General features: G+C 32.5%; 1 protein-coding gene across 1 annotated transcript; it reads left to right on the forward strand.

Annotated features, from left to right (window-relative positions):
* Positions 1–14564: 14564 nt before the first annotated feature.
* Positions 14565–15710, forward strand: LOC124940238 (DNA-binding protein S1FA-like). The gene is made up of 2 exons (XM_047480730.1): positions 14565–14709; positions 15213–15710. The coding sequence occupies exons 1-2, from the start codon at positions 14668–14670 to the stop codon at positions 15426–15428; spliced, it is 258 nt and encodes an 85-aa protein (XP_047336686.1). The 5' UTR covers positions 14565–14667; the 3' UTR covers positions 15429–15710.
* The last annotated feature ends 645 nt before the right edge of the window (positions 15711–16355 follow it).

Below are 16355 nucleotides of genomic sequence, written 5' to 3' on the forward strand. Positions count from 1 at the left end.
ATAAAATAAAATAAGTAAAATAAATAAGATAAGAAAAATAAATATATAAAAAAATGGATAAATAAGTAATTTTTGAGTTAATTAAGGAGTGAGGCGAAGGGTGGGAATATGGGAGGGGGTAGGAAGAGGGGCGGAGCCAGGTAGGTACAAGTCGGCCCGGGTAGCCCTAAATAGCTTGTATGTATTTATCAGTAACGACGGTAAATTATCGTCGTTATTGATTATTTCCCGTCGCTAAAAGACAATAGTGACAGTAAACTTAGTTTATTTTGTTTGTTTATTTGATATTATTATAAAACTAGCTCAGATAGATGTTTTTGATAAAAACTTAGCCTGGGTAGGTTTTAAATCCTGGCTCCGCCCCTGGGTGGGAAAAGCAATTTGCATATATATATATACTTAATTTTCAATTTCCTTGGTTTACCGGGTCGAGAGTTGTGGTTAATTTGGATATATATGTGAAAATAAATGGATATTTGGGTCGGATTGTGAATTGATCCATCTATATAAGTACAACATTTTAATCAATTATGCTAACAAGACTTTATGTTTTAAATTCAACATAGTATTTCATGAATGTATGATATTACTAATAATATAAGTTTTAACATTTTAATTAACCAACTAATATATATATATATATAATGATGTTTAATTTTAATTTGATTGGTTTATCGGGTCGAGACTTGTGGTTAATTTGTATATATACGTGAGAGTAAATGGATACTTTGGTCAGGTTGCGGGTTAACCCGTCCATAAACTTGAAACGGTTAAATTTTAAAAAAATTAAAAATATTGTACACAAGTATTGAACTTGCAACCTAATAATATAAGTACAATACTTTAACAAAGTAGGTTAATAAGACTTTATATTTTAAAAGTTAGAGCGAAATCTAAATCAGGGCAGGATAAGGGGAATAGGCTGAAGAAATATAAGTGGGGTTAAAGTTCAAAAGAAGATTAAGAAAAAGGTTTGGAGTCGAAATAGGGTCAAGAGACAGGGTAGAGCTCAGAACATAAATCAGAATGCAGGAAATTTGATCTAGGTTTCAAGTTAGGAAGAAATTTGCAAGGCTTAGGGTCGGGAAGATGGAAGCCTTAGTCAGAATGCTGGAAAAAACAATCAGGTGCAGGTGGAAAATAAAATCAGAGGGAAAAAGGTGAAAAAAATGAAGTAGATTTGGGTTCAGAAAAAGGTTGGGTTGCAGGATAGTAGTCGTGGCTATAATGCAGAATAGGGTTTGAGTCCTGAAATGAGGCAGACAACGAAGTTATTTGATCAGGAGCCAAATGCAGAGGTTCTTCATTAGGATCAGGTTTGTAATGGGCTGAATCGGTTTGATAATGGAAAAGTGGAAGAGTTGGATTTGAGTCAGAATGGAGGTGATATGAAAGAAAGGCAGAGAGTTTCAAAGATGGGCTATGGTCAGAGGTAGAAAGGTATTGAGAAGGGCAGAGGCTTGGGTCATAATCAGGAATTTCAACGAAATCATCAAGACCGGGGAAATATGGGTGCTGAAAGGGTAAGAGGAAACCAAGGAATAAAGAGAACTAAGGATGCTGAAAGATTGATTAGTGATGGAGGAATGTTAAGTCCTCTAGATGCTAACAGTCTTGAATGTGACCGAGATGCTCAGGTCTTTAAATGTCGTAAAGTGGGTCAAAAGCTTGGGATGTGATCGGCAAGATGGGTTTGCACAGGGTGCTATTAATTATAAAGAAGACCGCGAGCTTTTGGATCAACATGGTGCTGAAAAATGCATTCACAGCGACGAGATTCGTGATCAAGAAGGTACTAGTCAAGACGGTGAAATTTGATCAGGTAGGATGCTGAGAGAAAGGATCTTGACCGAGGATATTGCCAAAGTGCTAGAAAGCTCGATCAATGCTATGTTAGCAATCAAGACCGTGAAGTCTCTAGCCAGGACCATGAAATTCGAATCAGGCAGGATGTAGAGGAAATGGGTCTTGATCGAAGATCCCATCAAAGTGTTGGAAATGTTAACATTCAAGACCGAGAAATTTCTAATCATGAGTGTGAAATTCGAATCAGGCATGATGTAGGGCATATGGGTCTTGACCGAAGAACCTACTAGGGTGCTTGAAATATTAATCCTAACCGAGATTTCTTAGGTTCAAACAATGCAATTTCACTTGATTGTGATCTTAATGCTGGAAGGAATCGAAGATCTCTCGATCAACACGGTGCTGGAAAGCTTGGTCAAAGAAATAGAGAAGCTAATAATTAGGATTAGGAAGCTACTGGTCAGGACCGTGAATCTCAAAGCAACCAGAATCCAAGAAAAATGAGCCTGGACCGAAGATCTTTGCAAGATACCAGAAATGTTGAATCTGACCAAAGTTTTGTGGTCCTAATAATGATACAGTTGTGAATAAGTACCAAATCATCCTAGAATTTGGAGATAAATCAACATTAAACAGTAATCAAGATGAATTGAATGTTGGGAAAGTTTCAGTCCTGAATTCTGCTTAGGCAAACTTAAGACCGAAGAAGGCTTCTAAGCATAGTAAGGACTGAAGAAATTAGAGGACCGAGGAAGTTATTAACTTGGGTCAAGATTACAGCAAACAAAATTCTCAAAATGTTCTTCAATTGAAATACAACTAGATCCCTAAAACATCTAATCAAGAAACAAGAAAGAAGGCTGGAATTGATCTGGAAACTCTCTCCCGTGGTCATTTACATCCGAATCCTTACCCTCGATCTGAAAATTATAATCGATCTAAGGCATGAATTTTGGGTAAGCCTTGTATGGATAAAGTAAGAAATGACAAACATAATTGTATGGTTGGATTGCAGCAGGTTTTGAGCAAAAGGGTCAGCGATTTGAAGGTAGTTAATGAGCGAATGGCAGTTGATTTTGGGTTAGCACAGTCTGGATTTATTGGGTCCAGGTCAGCAGGTCATGGGTCAGTTATTGTTGGGTCATCAATATATGGATCAACAGGTTTTAAGTCGGTAAATCCTTGTGCTGGTAGTGCTGAGCTGAATGGGAATTGTAATGGATCAAGCGAAAGAGGGCAGACCTCCGACCGAAAAAGAGACAAGGTTAGAAACCAGATTGTGAGAATTACGGTTGATGGCTATGAACAAAATGTTGTGGGTACTTTGAATGGAAACACATGTGATTCAAATGAGACGGACCTTATATCCAATGGCAGTCTAGACTATGACACATTGTCTTTGTCTACTTGCAATGTGCGAGTTTCTAACATTGAAAAAGAGGAAATCAGCAACTATCCAATCTCTCTAGCTTCCCATGAAATAAACCAATCCTTTGCTATTGAGGACAGCCAAGACACCAATGTTTATGACTACTCGGGCGATGAAGATATCATTGGATGTGAATTTGAAATGGTTGGGCAACAAGCTAGCCATGATGATGTTGAAGTGCAGGAGTCTAACCCGTATATCCATTCATAAATATAATGACATGGAATATACGTTGGGTCAATGATCCCATCAAAAACAAGGAAATCAAAAGGGTCATTGATGAGCAAAAACGGTCTGTTTTGGGAATTCTTGAGACTAAGGTGAAGGATCAAAACGTGGATAGAATCAAAAGCCTTTGTATGGACAACAATTGGGATTTGATGCACAATTCAAACAACAGAACATGTAAGATCTAGGTCGCTTGGGATACGAAAGTGGTTAATGTCAAGATGCTACATTCTAATGATCAAGTCATTATGGTTGAAGTAAACAGAAAAATTGATGACAATCTCCTTCGTTTGGAAATTGTATACGGTAGTAACTCAGGATCAGACACAAGGATATTATGGAGTTGTTTAAAAGCCAAAATTGACGACAATACTAGTAAAAAATCGACCTTTACCGACAGTTTTTTACGAAGGTTTTATAAAACTCTCCTAAATATTCCCGAGAGGAACGAATCCTTCGGTATTAAAAATAGATTCCGAGAGGGGTGTAAAACCTTCGGGTTTACTAATTATTACCGAAAGTTTTTTGTAGAACTTTCGGTTTTTACCTTCCCAAAAAACCAAAAAAAATTCTAAGTGTTGGATGTGGGTCAATTGCGAAGGTTTTTACAAAAACCTTCGGTTTTGAAATCCCGGGGATTTTTAATTGCGAAGGTTATTCAAAGAACCTTCGGTTTTACCTTTTTTGAAATTCTCTTTTCCGAAGGTTTTTGTAAAACCTTCGGTTTTGGCTAAATTAAAAATATGAAAACCGAAAGTTATATGAAAACCTTCGGCATCTACCTCTATAAATACAAACCCTAAACCTTCTCTTTTTCATTCCACCCTCCCCTTTCTCTCTCTCCCGCGCCGCAGCCGCCTCCTCCACGTCGGTTCTTCTCTTCTCGCGTTCAGGTTTGTTTCATTTGGTTTTTTTTGTTTTGTTTATTATTAGATTTAGATTTCTTAAGTTTATATATATTATCTAGATTTAGGCTAGTTTAAATTATTTGTTTGTTTCATTGATTTAGATTTGTCTATATGTTATTGTTTAGATTAGATTTAGGTTAGTTTGTTAAATATATGTTAGTTTTGTTATTTTGTTTGATTGAAGTTATATATATTAGATTTAGGTTACGGTTATTTTGTTTGATTAATATATATATATACATATATATGAAATGCATTTAGGATGGGTGATTCATGAAATAGTCTTCGGCGTACACCGGAGAAACTGCCTCTGTGTTACCAGAATTTGCTAGCACAAGCAGAAATTGCGGCACGTGAGGAAGATGTGAGACAGATGACGCTGGAAATGGAGCAAATCCGATTGAGGGATGCGGAAAGAGGCCGATTGCTGAGTAAAATTAAAGCGGACATGGCTGAAATGGCCCAGAGATTAGAGAATCTCGAACAGGAACTTGTATTGTTGAGGAGTCGACTGAATCAACCACCCCCTCCTCCCACCCCATCTAATAATTTCTAGATTAATTATGTGTTTATTAGTTTTTCCGTACGAACGATGACAATATTTTTATGTGTTTTGTTTTAATATTCATGAATTATTATTATTATGTTTGGTTTGGTTTTAATATGTTGTTAATGAATTATTTTATTTTTGTTTACTTTTCACCTTTTTTTAAAAAAAAACAGCATGGCCAAAACCGAAGGTTTATTTGAAAACCTTCGGTTTTGACCCTCGTTTAAAAAAATCTAAAAAATTTCTAAGGGTAAAAAACCGAAAGTTTTCAAATAAACCTTTGGTTTTGACCCTCGGTTAAAAAAATCTAAAAAAATTCTAAGTATGTGGAAGGGTAAAACCGAAGGTTTATTTGAAAACCTTCGATTTTGACCCTCGTTTAAAAAAATCTAAAAAATTTCTAAGTATGGGGAAGGGTAAAAACCGAAGGTTTATTTGAAAACCTTCGGTTTTGACCCCTGTTTAAAAAAATCTAAAAAATTTCTAAGTATGGGGAAGGGTAAAAACCGAAGGTTTTCAAATAAACCTTCGGTTTTGACCCCTTTTTAAAAAAATCTAAAAAATTTCTAAGTATGGGGAAGGGTAAAAACCGAAGGTTTATTTGAAAACCTTCGGTTTTGACCCTCGGTTAAAAAAATCTAAAAAATTTCTAAGTGTGGGGAAGGGTAAAACCGAAGGTTTATTTGAAAACATTCGGTTTTGACCCTCGTTTAAAAAAATCTAAATAATTTCTAAGTATGGGGAAGGGTAAAAACTGAAGGTTTTCAAATAAACCTTCGGTTTTGACCCCTGTTTAAAAAATCTAAAAAATTTCTAAGTATGGGGAAGGGTAACCATTTCTAAGTATGATTGGGAGTTTGTGTGTCGCAACCATTTCTTCACAGAAACATTTAAGGTACGGTTTCATAATTAAAATAAAAGTTGATATTAATTAATCTAACTTTATTTTTTTATTTCAAATACAGAAAAACAGTCGTACCAATATTATTAACAGGAAGAAGCTGAAATTCCCGCATCGAATGGGAAGTAGACCGTTTGCACAAATTGAAGAAGAGTTGGTAAATACATTATTTGTAATAACTTAATCTAAAGATTGTTATTAATTATATAAATCATTTATTTCAACAGACGATTGAAATGGGACGGGCACCGTTAGTAATTGAAGTATTCAAGAGGACCCGTACCCCAAAACCGACAAAAGAAAACCCAACACCCGTCCCAAACGAACACGTGCAAGAGAAAATTGTAAGTGAATTGAATATGCCTAGTTTTTTATTATAGAAATTATATTTTATTTCAATTGTGCAGGTTGAGATGGAGGGGGTTGTTAGTAACGAACCGGGAATATCAGATTTTGAATTGACAGAGAGGGTTTTCGGACAACAAAAACACGGGGTAGTGTTCAAAATGGGATCAGGCGTCCGGCCCACACACTTTCGTGAGGATCGTCGAAGTGGAAACAGTTCACAACGAAACAATGAGCGATTGTTAGAAGAGAATCAAATAATGAAGCTCAAGCTGGAGAAACTGGAGAAGAGGAATGAAGAAAGAAGGCGTAGAATGGAAGATGCAAGCGGAAAAAGAAGAAATTTTGACAAGAATGAAGATAGAGAAGTTAGAGATGAACGCAAGAATCGAGAGAATCGAATTGTATATGAGGCAACAACCACCTCCTCCCCCCACAAGCTAAGGTTGTTTCGATTCAAAACATGTTTTCATTAGTAGTTGTGTCAATTTAAATTTATAACAGATTGTTCGGATTATTAGTTTGGTTGCGAATTTTGTAATGATAATGATCATTTAATGTGATCGTTTAATGTATGTGGCATTTCTTTTATCATTGATATATTGGTTTGGCTGAACAGGTTTTGGTTGCGAGCAAAATAATCCGCACATTTTTAAAAATTTAGGGGAAAAAACCGAAAGTAATATTGAAATCTCTCGGTTTTTCTTCAAATGGAAAAACCGAGAGATATTAGAAAACTCTCAGTTTTCTCCATTTGAAGATAACCGAGAGTTATTAGAAAACTCTCGGTTTTTCCACGAAGAGGAAAACCGAAAGTTTTCATATAACTCTCAGTTTTACTCTAGGGCATCTAAACCAAAAACTCTACGATATCTCTTGATAAATGCCCCATTGTTTTTAACGAAAGAGTCAATACCGAGGGATGGCGAGAGTTACCAAAACCTTCGGTAATGTGTCTATACCGAAAGTTATAGGGTCAAAACCGAGAGTTTTTACTCTCGGTTTTGACCCCTTTTTCACCAGTGCAAAGACCCATGGGCTATTTTAGGAAATTTTAATGTTACAAGGGCCGAGAATGAGAGGAACTCGGAATCTGATTTCACCCAAGACATGATTGATTTCAACGAGTGTATTAGGGATATTGGATGCGTTGAACCAACTAATTGTGACAACTTCTTTACTTGGTCTTCGATGAGGGGTGATGAACAAATTAGAAAGAGCAGGATTTATAGGGGTCTTATTAACGCACAATGGGCAACTAGATATCTGAGAAGCCATATTCATGTCTTGAATCTGGAGATTTTCGACCATTGTTCGATCAAGCTCTTTAGGGAGAAATAAAAGAAAATTAGACGTCCTTTCAAGTTCTTCAATTTCTAGATGGAGAATGACAAATTCAAGAGTATTTTAAGCGAGGTTTGGGAAAAGTAAGTTGATGGCACCAACATGTTTCGGGTTTCGGAAAAAATGAGACTCCTTAAAAATCAGCTTGTTAAATTTGATAGGCGAAAGTTCAGAAACATCTCTAAAAGGGCGACGGCTGTGATAGTTGATTTAGAGGAGGTTCAAGGCCGCTTACATGGAAATAATTTAATGATCAATTTCGGGAAGAGGAAAAGTCTGTCCTTACCTTGTTTAGAAAACTCAGTTCAATGGAAGAAAGCTTTGCGAAACAGAAGTCGAGGCAAAATTAGATCTAACTTGGTGACAAGAATACGACTTTCTTTTATCGTAAGTTCTCTTCTAGGAATCTTCGAAACAACGTCCACGGACTTAGGAAGGATAATGGGGAATTCACACAAGGGCAGGATCATATTCAAGAGTTGGCTATCCAATTCTATCGAGGGCTTATGGGAACGAAAACCGGGCATCAGCATAGTCATCTCAACACGCTCTACCAGATCGTCGACAAGAGGATATCGGCTGATGATAGTCGGGATCTTATTAGAGTGATCACAAGGGAGGAAGTTAAGAGGGCTTTGTTCAACATTAACAAAAACAAAAGTTTCGGTCTGGATGGTTTTAATGCGGAATTTTTCAAAGAAAACTGGGACGTTGTTGGACATGACGTTACTGAGGGGGTGTTAGAATTTTTAGGAATAGAATTATGCTTAAACAATAGGATGTCATTGTCTTAAACCTTATTCTTAAAAGTTTCGTGCCATAAAAAATCCAAGATTTTAGACCCATCTCTTATTGTAATGTCGTTTATAAAATTATTTCAAAAATTCTTGCTAAACGTTTTCAAAAAGTGATTTCTAAAATTGTGAGTCTAGGCCAATCAACTTTCATCCCTTGTAGATCAATATCGTATAACATTCTCCTAATGTAGAATATTATTAAGGGTTATGGGAGAAAGAACATATCTTTGAGGGTTGCGTTTAAGATTGATATTCGTAAGACTTTTGACTCTACTAAATGGGGAACTATCCACGATTTTCTCGTTGTTTCTAGTTTCCCTAGCATATATATTGACTAGATTATACAGTGTATTACTACCTCTCGTTTTGTAGTTTGCGTCAATGACGTACACGGTGACTACTTTAAGAGTGAAAACGGAGTGAGGCAAGGAAACCATCTCTCTTCTTTATCTTCGTATTGATCATGGAGGTCTTTGATAGTGTCTTAACGACATTTCAAAAGAACCGCCATTACAGATTTCACCCTTTTCGCGAGGAGGAAAGAATTACACATCTATGTTTTGCGGATGACTTGTTTTTACTTGCGCACGCTGATGATGATACCATTAACACTATTAAAGATACACTTAATTTGTTTTCTGATATTACAGGTTTAATGATTAACGAGGATAAGAGTTTGACATTTTATGGCGGTGTTGATGATAATACAAAGGCACAAATTCAAAGCATTATGGGCATTAGCGAGGGTTCATTTCTGGTTCGGTATTTGTGGATTCCACTCACGGCTAGACAAATTCAAATTGTTCATTGTAGATCGCTCATTGAGAAAGTCAAGAACGTTATCATGGGATTGGCGGTGAAGAAGCTTTCTTATGCGGGCATAATCGAATTGGTGGGGAGCGTTGTTATGGTATTGATTGGCTATTGGTCTTAATATTTTGTCCTCCCAAAGAAGGTTATGAAAGAGTTTGATACCTTGATACGCAATTTTATTTGGGGCAGCAAAGAATGCAGGGATAAGAAGATTAAATAGACTGATGTATGAAAGCCTAAAAGCGAAGGTGGAATTAGTTTGATGAATTATGTGGAGTGAAACAAAGCTGTCACATATAAAAACTTATGGGCTATCCAAGGAAAGAAAGAGTCGTTGTGGGTTAAGTGGGTTCACTCGAGTTTCATGAAAAATGAACATAGTATATGGACAATCAAAGTAAAGGATGACATGGCATGGTCTTTAAAGAAGATTATGAAATTGAAAAACAGCGTTGCTTCAATCTTTGATATTCGACTCGGGAATGGACGAGGTACTCTCTTTTGGCATGATCCGTAGTTTGAGAGTCGACCACTTGATAAAGAAGAGTTCCGAGGGATGAGGATTAGGAGAGATTGTGTGGCCTCCACGGTTAAAGATATACACGATGAGATTTGAAATTATATTATTAGGCGAGCTTCTAAGGGAAAAAGAGTACTTGATCATTTGAGTGGTATCCAATTGAACGATAGGGTTGATGTTCATTTGTGGAATACCGAAGAGGATAGAAAGTTAAAGTCTAACAAGATTTAGAATGACATAAGGGAAATAGGTCAAGTTGTTTATTGGGCAACTCTTGTTTGGTCTTCTAAAGTTATCCCGAGGCATCGTCTCATTCTTTGGCTGGCTTTCCGTAGAAGACTTAGCACTCGGGATTGAATTCAAGCTTACATGGACATTCCGGATGCTAGTTGTTTACTTTGTGATGGAAATGTGGAGACAATTGATCACTTACTCAGGGGTTGTCCGTTTACGAGGCTTGTGTGGAATAAGTTTACTTCGGCGATGTCTATGTCGATCCTTCTAGAGGCGTGGAAGAAGATTATAGTTGCTGCCCAAGATAGAACTAAGGCAAATAAATTTCTAGCAAACGTTTTTAAGTGCGGTTTTGCCTCTATCGTGTATCATGTTTGTGCCGAAAGAAACGCACGGTTTATCGGAAGAGTGCGTCGAAGCGTTGACCAAGTTTATAATGATATTGTATTTGATTGTGGGACACTTACGAGGACATGGAGGAGGAACCCCAAAGGCGAACAAGAATAGAGTCTTTGTCGGGATTGGAAGATATCATACGAGGAAGTCACTTCTTTTGAAAATTTAAAGCGAGATACGAGTTTAACGTGTTTGTTTTTATAATTCACTTGTAAAATTTATGGACTTGTATTTTGGATTGTTTGTTTTTCTTTTGAATTTTGGTTATATCTTTCTAGGTTGTTAGAAAGATAGACGAAACTATGTCCGTTTTTCCATTTTTTGAGATTTTTTAATAAAATGATGATAAGTCGTTTTTCCCAAAAAAAAACTTGATGAACGATACAATGTTACTAACAATATAAGTTCAACATTTAAACCAAATAATATATATATATATATATATATATATATATATATAATGATGCTTAATTTCAATTTGTTTGATTTGTCGCGCTAAGACTTGTGGTTAATTTGAATATATATGTGAGAATAAATTAATATTTGGGTCGGATTGTGGGTTGACCTATCCATAAACTTGAAACGGTAAATTTGAAAACAAAATAAAATAAAATGTTATGCACAAATCTTGAACTTGTAACCTAACAATATAAGTTCAATATTTTAACTAACTAATTTTAAGACCTAAACTATGTTTTATGATTTAGATAACACATTATTTTACCTCCATAATAATATACTTTAATTTATTTGTTTTTCGTAATGAGTGTTATATATTCATTTTTGCTTTGAATCTTCACTTGAGTATAAATGAGTATGAATATCATATTGGTTAATATATTAATTAATTAGTTCGTCAAATATATATATATATATATTAACACAAAATTATAAATTGAATTCAATAATCACAAGTGAACTAGTGATTAATATGTTCACATTTTATATTATATTTGAGACCAGATTTCTAATCTCACTTAATATGAATGAAAGAGTTATATGTACAAGTGGGTGAACCTAAAGACAATATATTAAACTTTTCTATGGAGTCAAATACTTATATACTAGAAATACAAATTATTTGGTAATAAAAAATTATTCATTTAATTAAATAATATCTCTTTTCTTTTTGAAATTAAAAAAGAACTAGAATGATACTCCACAACCATAACTTCTGCTTAAACTCAAAACGCTTTCAGATGGAATCAAACCCGTTATATTTTTATCTCTTAAACCGACTTTTACTATTAGGCTACCTTGGTGGGGTATTAAATACTATCTCTTCTAAAACCATTACACTTTCTTTTCAGACCCTAAAAAGTCATATAAATCTTTTTTTCTAAATAATTAATTCTTCTAATATATATATATAAATAAATAAATAAATAAGTGCATATTATAGAAGAATTAATTATTTAGAATAAAACATTTATATGACTTTTTAATTTGGGTTGGGTAGTTTATTTTGAATATATCAATTATATATTCATACATAAAATTAAAAATATAAACCAACCATCTAAAATGGCCTAATTGTTAAAATGTTCATGTATATTATAAAGACCAATGTTCAAATTTCGTTAAGTGTAAATTTAAAAACAATGGTAAACTTATATAAATATGTGAATGAGATGATTTGTTGAATTGATGAAACAAGTTACAGATTGGTAATGAGATGTAAATTAAAGTGAATGAAATGGTTGGTTGACCGAAGTAACGATTAAATATAAAATGTTCTAAATGAGTTTATAAGATTGGTAACGAGAGTTAATTGGAACAACACTTATTCTTCACCAATCAAATGGTGATGACAAGTGGGTATGAAATTCCTAGTTATCTATTAAAATATTATTGAAATGGGGACAATTACTTATTAAATTTTGTCCTTAATTAATAAGAATTCAAACATTTATATATTATTATTATTAAAAAAAATAAGTGACTATATACACTTATCCATTACCACCAAATATGAGTACTCAAGTTTTAAGATTCATGTTCAAACATACATCACTTATCACAAATAAAGGGTATGTGCCGGTCCTGATACGCTAATAAAACACAATAAAATAGTTAAAATGTCAACTAGAATCGACGGTGATTACATGTATTGCAATTGCGGAAATAGAAAATGTTAGAGGAATGCTTGGATACATAAAGTCTAGGTCAATTTGTACTAGGACCATCGTGACCTTATAATATGCATGCATGAACATTACTTGACGTGTAGGGAAATGTCTTTCAACTATATATTATGTTCTATCACTTTTTTTTCCGTTTTTTTGTCAAACAAAAAAATACTCTTTATTAATGCAATTCCACTCGGCTAACTTTAACTAATAAGTTGAAATAGAGTTAGAATGTTATTTATAAAATGGTTGATTTGGAAATACTTTTAAACTGGTCAATTAAGGTATGAGATTTGAATTTGAGCTAGAAAATATAAATAAGTTTATAAATATATACTAAATTAAGTTTTCCTGTAAAATATAGGGCATATTATATATTATTTATATATATATATATATATATATATATATATTATATATGGAAGGAATACCTAAATATTAACATTGATTTGTATATTTAACTAAAAATAAAAAAGGTTACGAGCTAGAACATCAAACTTAATATAAAAATAAAGCAAAAAAACATTGTTATTTTAATAAATTAACAACTGAAGTCATAAGAATATTTGAATATTATTATTTTTATAAGATTGGAAATATACAAACTTAAAAAGTAATAAATTTAATTTTATTAAAATTAAGTCAGTCCAAGTCTTATATAACAAATAATTGTTGTAAAATTAATTTGTACTTTTAATATTGTTCATTAAGGTTATCTAACTATTTAATGCTTATATTTGTGAATGGTTTCGATGTATTTGTGTAGATGTTTTATTTAAACTTAGTGACTAAAATTATAATGAGCATTTAGTTAGTCTTGTATGAGTTTATTTAATTTTGGGGAAAATGGTAATTAAGGACCGACTTTATTAATGTACAAGTTTTTATAGTTATGTTTAAACACAGTTATTAATATGTTTATTTCAAATGAATAACACTCAGAAAATATGTTTTTTTTTTTAAAAAAATTACTATGTCTTAAAAAAATGTACTCAGTTTCAAATAAAACTTAAATTATGTGCTCATACATTGTACAAGTCTAAGATAGTTAAGAAAACTGCAAAAAAGTTATCATAAAAAATTAAGATGTAGTGTTACATATAAACAATTTTTAAACAAAATTTCCTATTATTTAATTCAAAAAATTGTTTGAACAACAAAATCAAAAATATATATAAAAAAAAAATAAAAAAAAATTCAAAGGAAAACGGTCCATTGGGCCATTTTGGTATATTTTTGAAAAAAATCCAATTGGTTAATATGTCTTATCTTAAAAACCATTATCTAAATTTCAATTTTTTACCCTTACAAAATTTAATCACATTTTCTATAACTAAATTTCATATTTTATTTTATTAATTTTAAAAAATATTTTTTTTTTCATAAAATAAAAATAAATAAAATAAAAACCATATTTATTTTATCATTTTTAAAAAATAATTATGATAAAACATTAATTTAAAAAATTACTTTTTTTTTTTAATTTGAAAAATCTTAACGTAATTTCCGCAAACTGTCCTAACTGGGCCCATTGTTTAACAATATTTTTCATAAAAAATTAAAATAAAATTCATATTTTTTTTATTATTTCTTAAAAATAATTATGCCAATCATTATAACAAAATATTAATTTTAAAAAAATATAAATTTTTTAAATTAAAATGCTCTTGACATGATTTACTAACTATGCCCATTGTTCAAAAATATTTTTTTATAGAATAAAAAATTCATATTTATTTTATTAATTTTTAAAAATAATTATGCCAATAATTATGATAAAACATAAAAAAATACCTTTTTTTACCACAATCTGTCCTAACTAAACCCATTTGTTTCCAATTCTAGTTGAAGTAGGTAAACATATAAAATACTCCCTTGAATATCATTATTAATACAATATTCTCTTAAACTTTAGAACAGTATATATATTTCGTTAAATTTAAATAAAAAAAAATGTTTAAATAAATGAATATTATTAAAAATCTTAGCATATACATCAATAAAAAGGTACGAGGCATATAATTGCGCAAGAATAAATTATAATACCCTATTTAAATCATAGTAATAAAATAGAGGACCTTTTTAGTTCATTTATGACAAATGGACTATTAATTGTCCACCTGTAAGCCACGTCAGATCCTCTCATCCAATCAGATTTCAGATAATCGTCACCCTTCCCCTTCTTCTTCAGTATGTAAGAACGCTCAACTAAATCCATTTCTCTGCCATTTCCATAGCCAGCCATTGACGATCTCGAGCTCAAGCTAATGGCTTTCGAAGGCGATTCAACACCCTCTTTCGACAGCGTGGTAACCTCTCTCTCTATCCATCTTTCTATCGTCTCTTTCAAAATATTCATCCAGATCTATCTATCTATACTTTGTTCAAACTGGATTTGATTCGTAGATTGATTGATTTGATTTGAATTGATTAGTGGGTATTTGAATGATCTAATGTATCCCAAAGTTTTTTTCGATTTAATCGAACTGATTTTGAAATGATGAACCGCATTGCTTATTTTTCTTGATATGTTACATAAGGAAAACGGATCAAGCCTTTAGAGTGTATTTAGGATGTTGATCTGATCTACCAAGTATGAGTTTTTGAATTTCACATTTGATTAATGGGTATTGATCTAGTTGTGGGCATCTCTGATTAGGGTTTCAAATGTCTATAAACAGACTTATTTTATATAGATATGATCAATGAAACTGGATTCTCATATCAATCAACCTCCAAGATTTGACCTTTTTGAAACTAAAAGTAATTGATATGATTCTATTCTGAACTTTGCTGTTGATTGAACAAACAGAAAGATGCAATCAAGGACAAACAAGCTCAAGGATTCAACCCGGGGTTGATTGTGTTACTTGTTGTTGGTGGGTTATTATTGATGTTCTTAATAGGTAACTATGCATTGTATGTCTATGCTCAGAAGACACTTCCACCCAGGAAGAAGAAACCAGTTTCCAAGAAGAAGATGAAGAAGGAAAGACTCAGACAGGGTGTTTCAGCACCAGGAGAATAGAATGATGATGAATGGATGGATGGATGGATGGATGGATGGATGAATTAGGTAAAGTTGCAGAAAACAGGGGATGATGATGATGATTCTTCCATGTATGTTTGTCTGTCTTCTGTCTTCTTCCTTCTTCATTCTTCCTAGAGTCTTTTGTAATAACTTTTTTTTTTACAGTTTGTCAGCTTTAGTTTCTTATTGAACTTGAACTAGGCTTTCTTCTAATAGGAATGCATACTCATTTTGGGATTTGGCTATTCTGTGAAGTGAGGATATTTGTTTTCTTTGTGATATGGTTAGAATTCTGAGTTTTTTTTTTAAGGCAATGGATTTGATTTGCTTTTATTCAGATGTTTTTTTCTCATGTTTCACTTGTTTAAACTAAAGCTTATATCATTAGATAGATAGAATAATCATTTGAATTCACAATTAGATTCTTACTTTAAAATCAGATGGGTATGGATTAGTATTTTAGGAATTTAAAAAAAAAAATGTCAATTTTAAGTGTTTTTTTCTTCTGGTAATGGATTTGATTTGCTTTTTTTCAGATTTTTTTTTTCTGATGTTTCACTTGTTTAAACTAAAGCTTTTATCAATGGATAGATAGAATTACCATTTCAATTGAAAATTTGATTCTTACTTACTTAAAAACTTATTTTTACTTAAAACATTGAGATGGGTGTGGATTAGTATTTAGGAATTTAAAACAATATGCCAATTTTCTTAGAATTTTGAGATTTTTTTTTTTCTGACAATGGATTTGATTTGCTTTTATTCAGATGATTTTCTCATGTTTCAATAGTTTAAACTAAAGCTTATAATCTTAGATAGATAGAAATACCATTTGAATTGAAAATTTTTAATGGGTTATGGACCAGTATTTAGAAATTTTAAAAAAATATGTCAATTTTATTAGAAATCTGAGTTTTTTTTCTG

This window comes from Impatiens glandulifera, chromosome 5 (assembly GCF_907164915.1).
Source record: "Impatiens glandulifera chromosome 5, dImpGla2.1, whole genome shotgun sequence".
NCBI classification, from domain to species: Eukaryota; Viridiplantae; Streptophyta; class Magnoliopsida; order Ericales; family Balsaminaceae; genus Impatiens; species Impatiens glandulifera.

Bases quoted from the DNA above. Each gene is read 5' to 3' on its own strand.
- LOC124940238 (XM_047480730.1), top strand. From the start codon at position 14,668: ATGGCTTTCGAAGGCGATTCAACACCCTCTTTCGACAGCGTG. The intron at 14,710-15,212 runs GTAACCTCTCTC...TTGAACAAACAG, and splicing joins CACCCTCTTTCGACAGCGTG to AAAGATGCAATCAAGGACAA.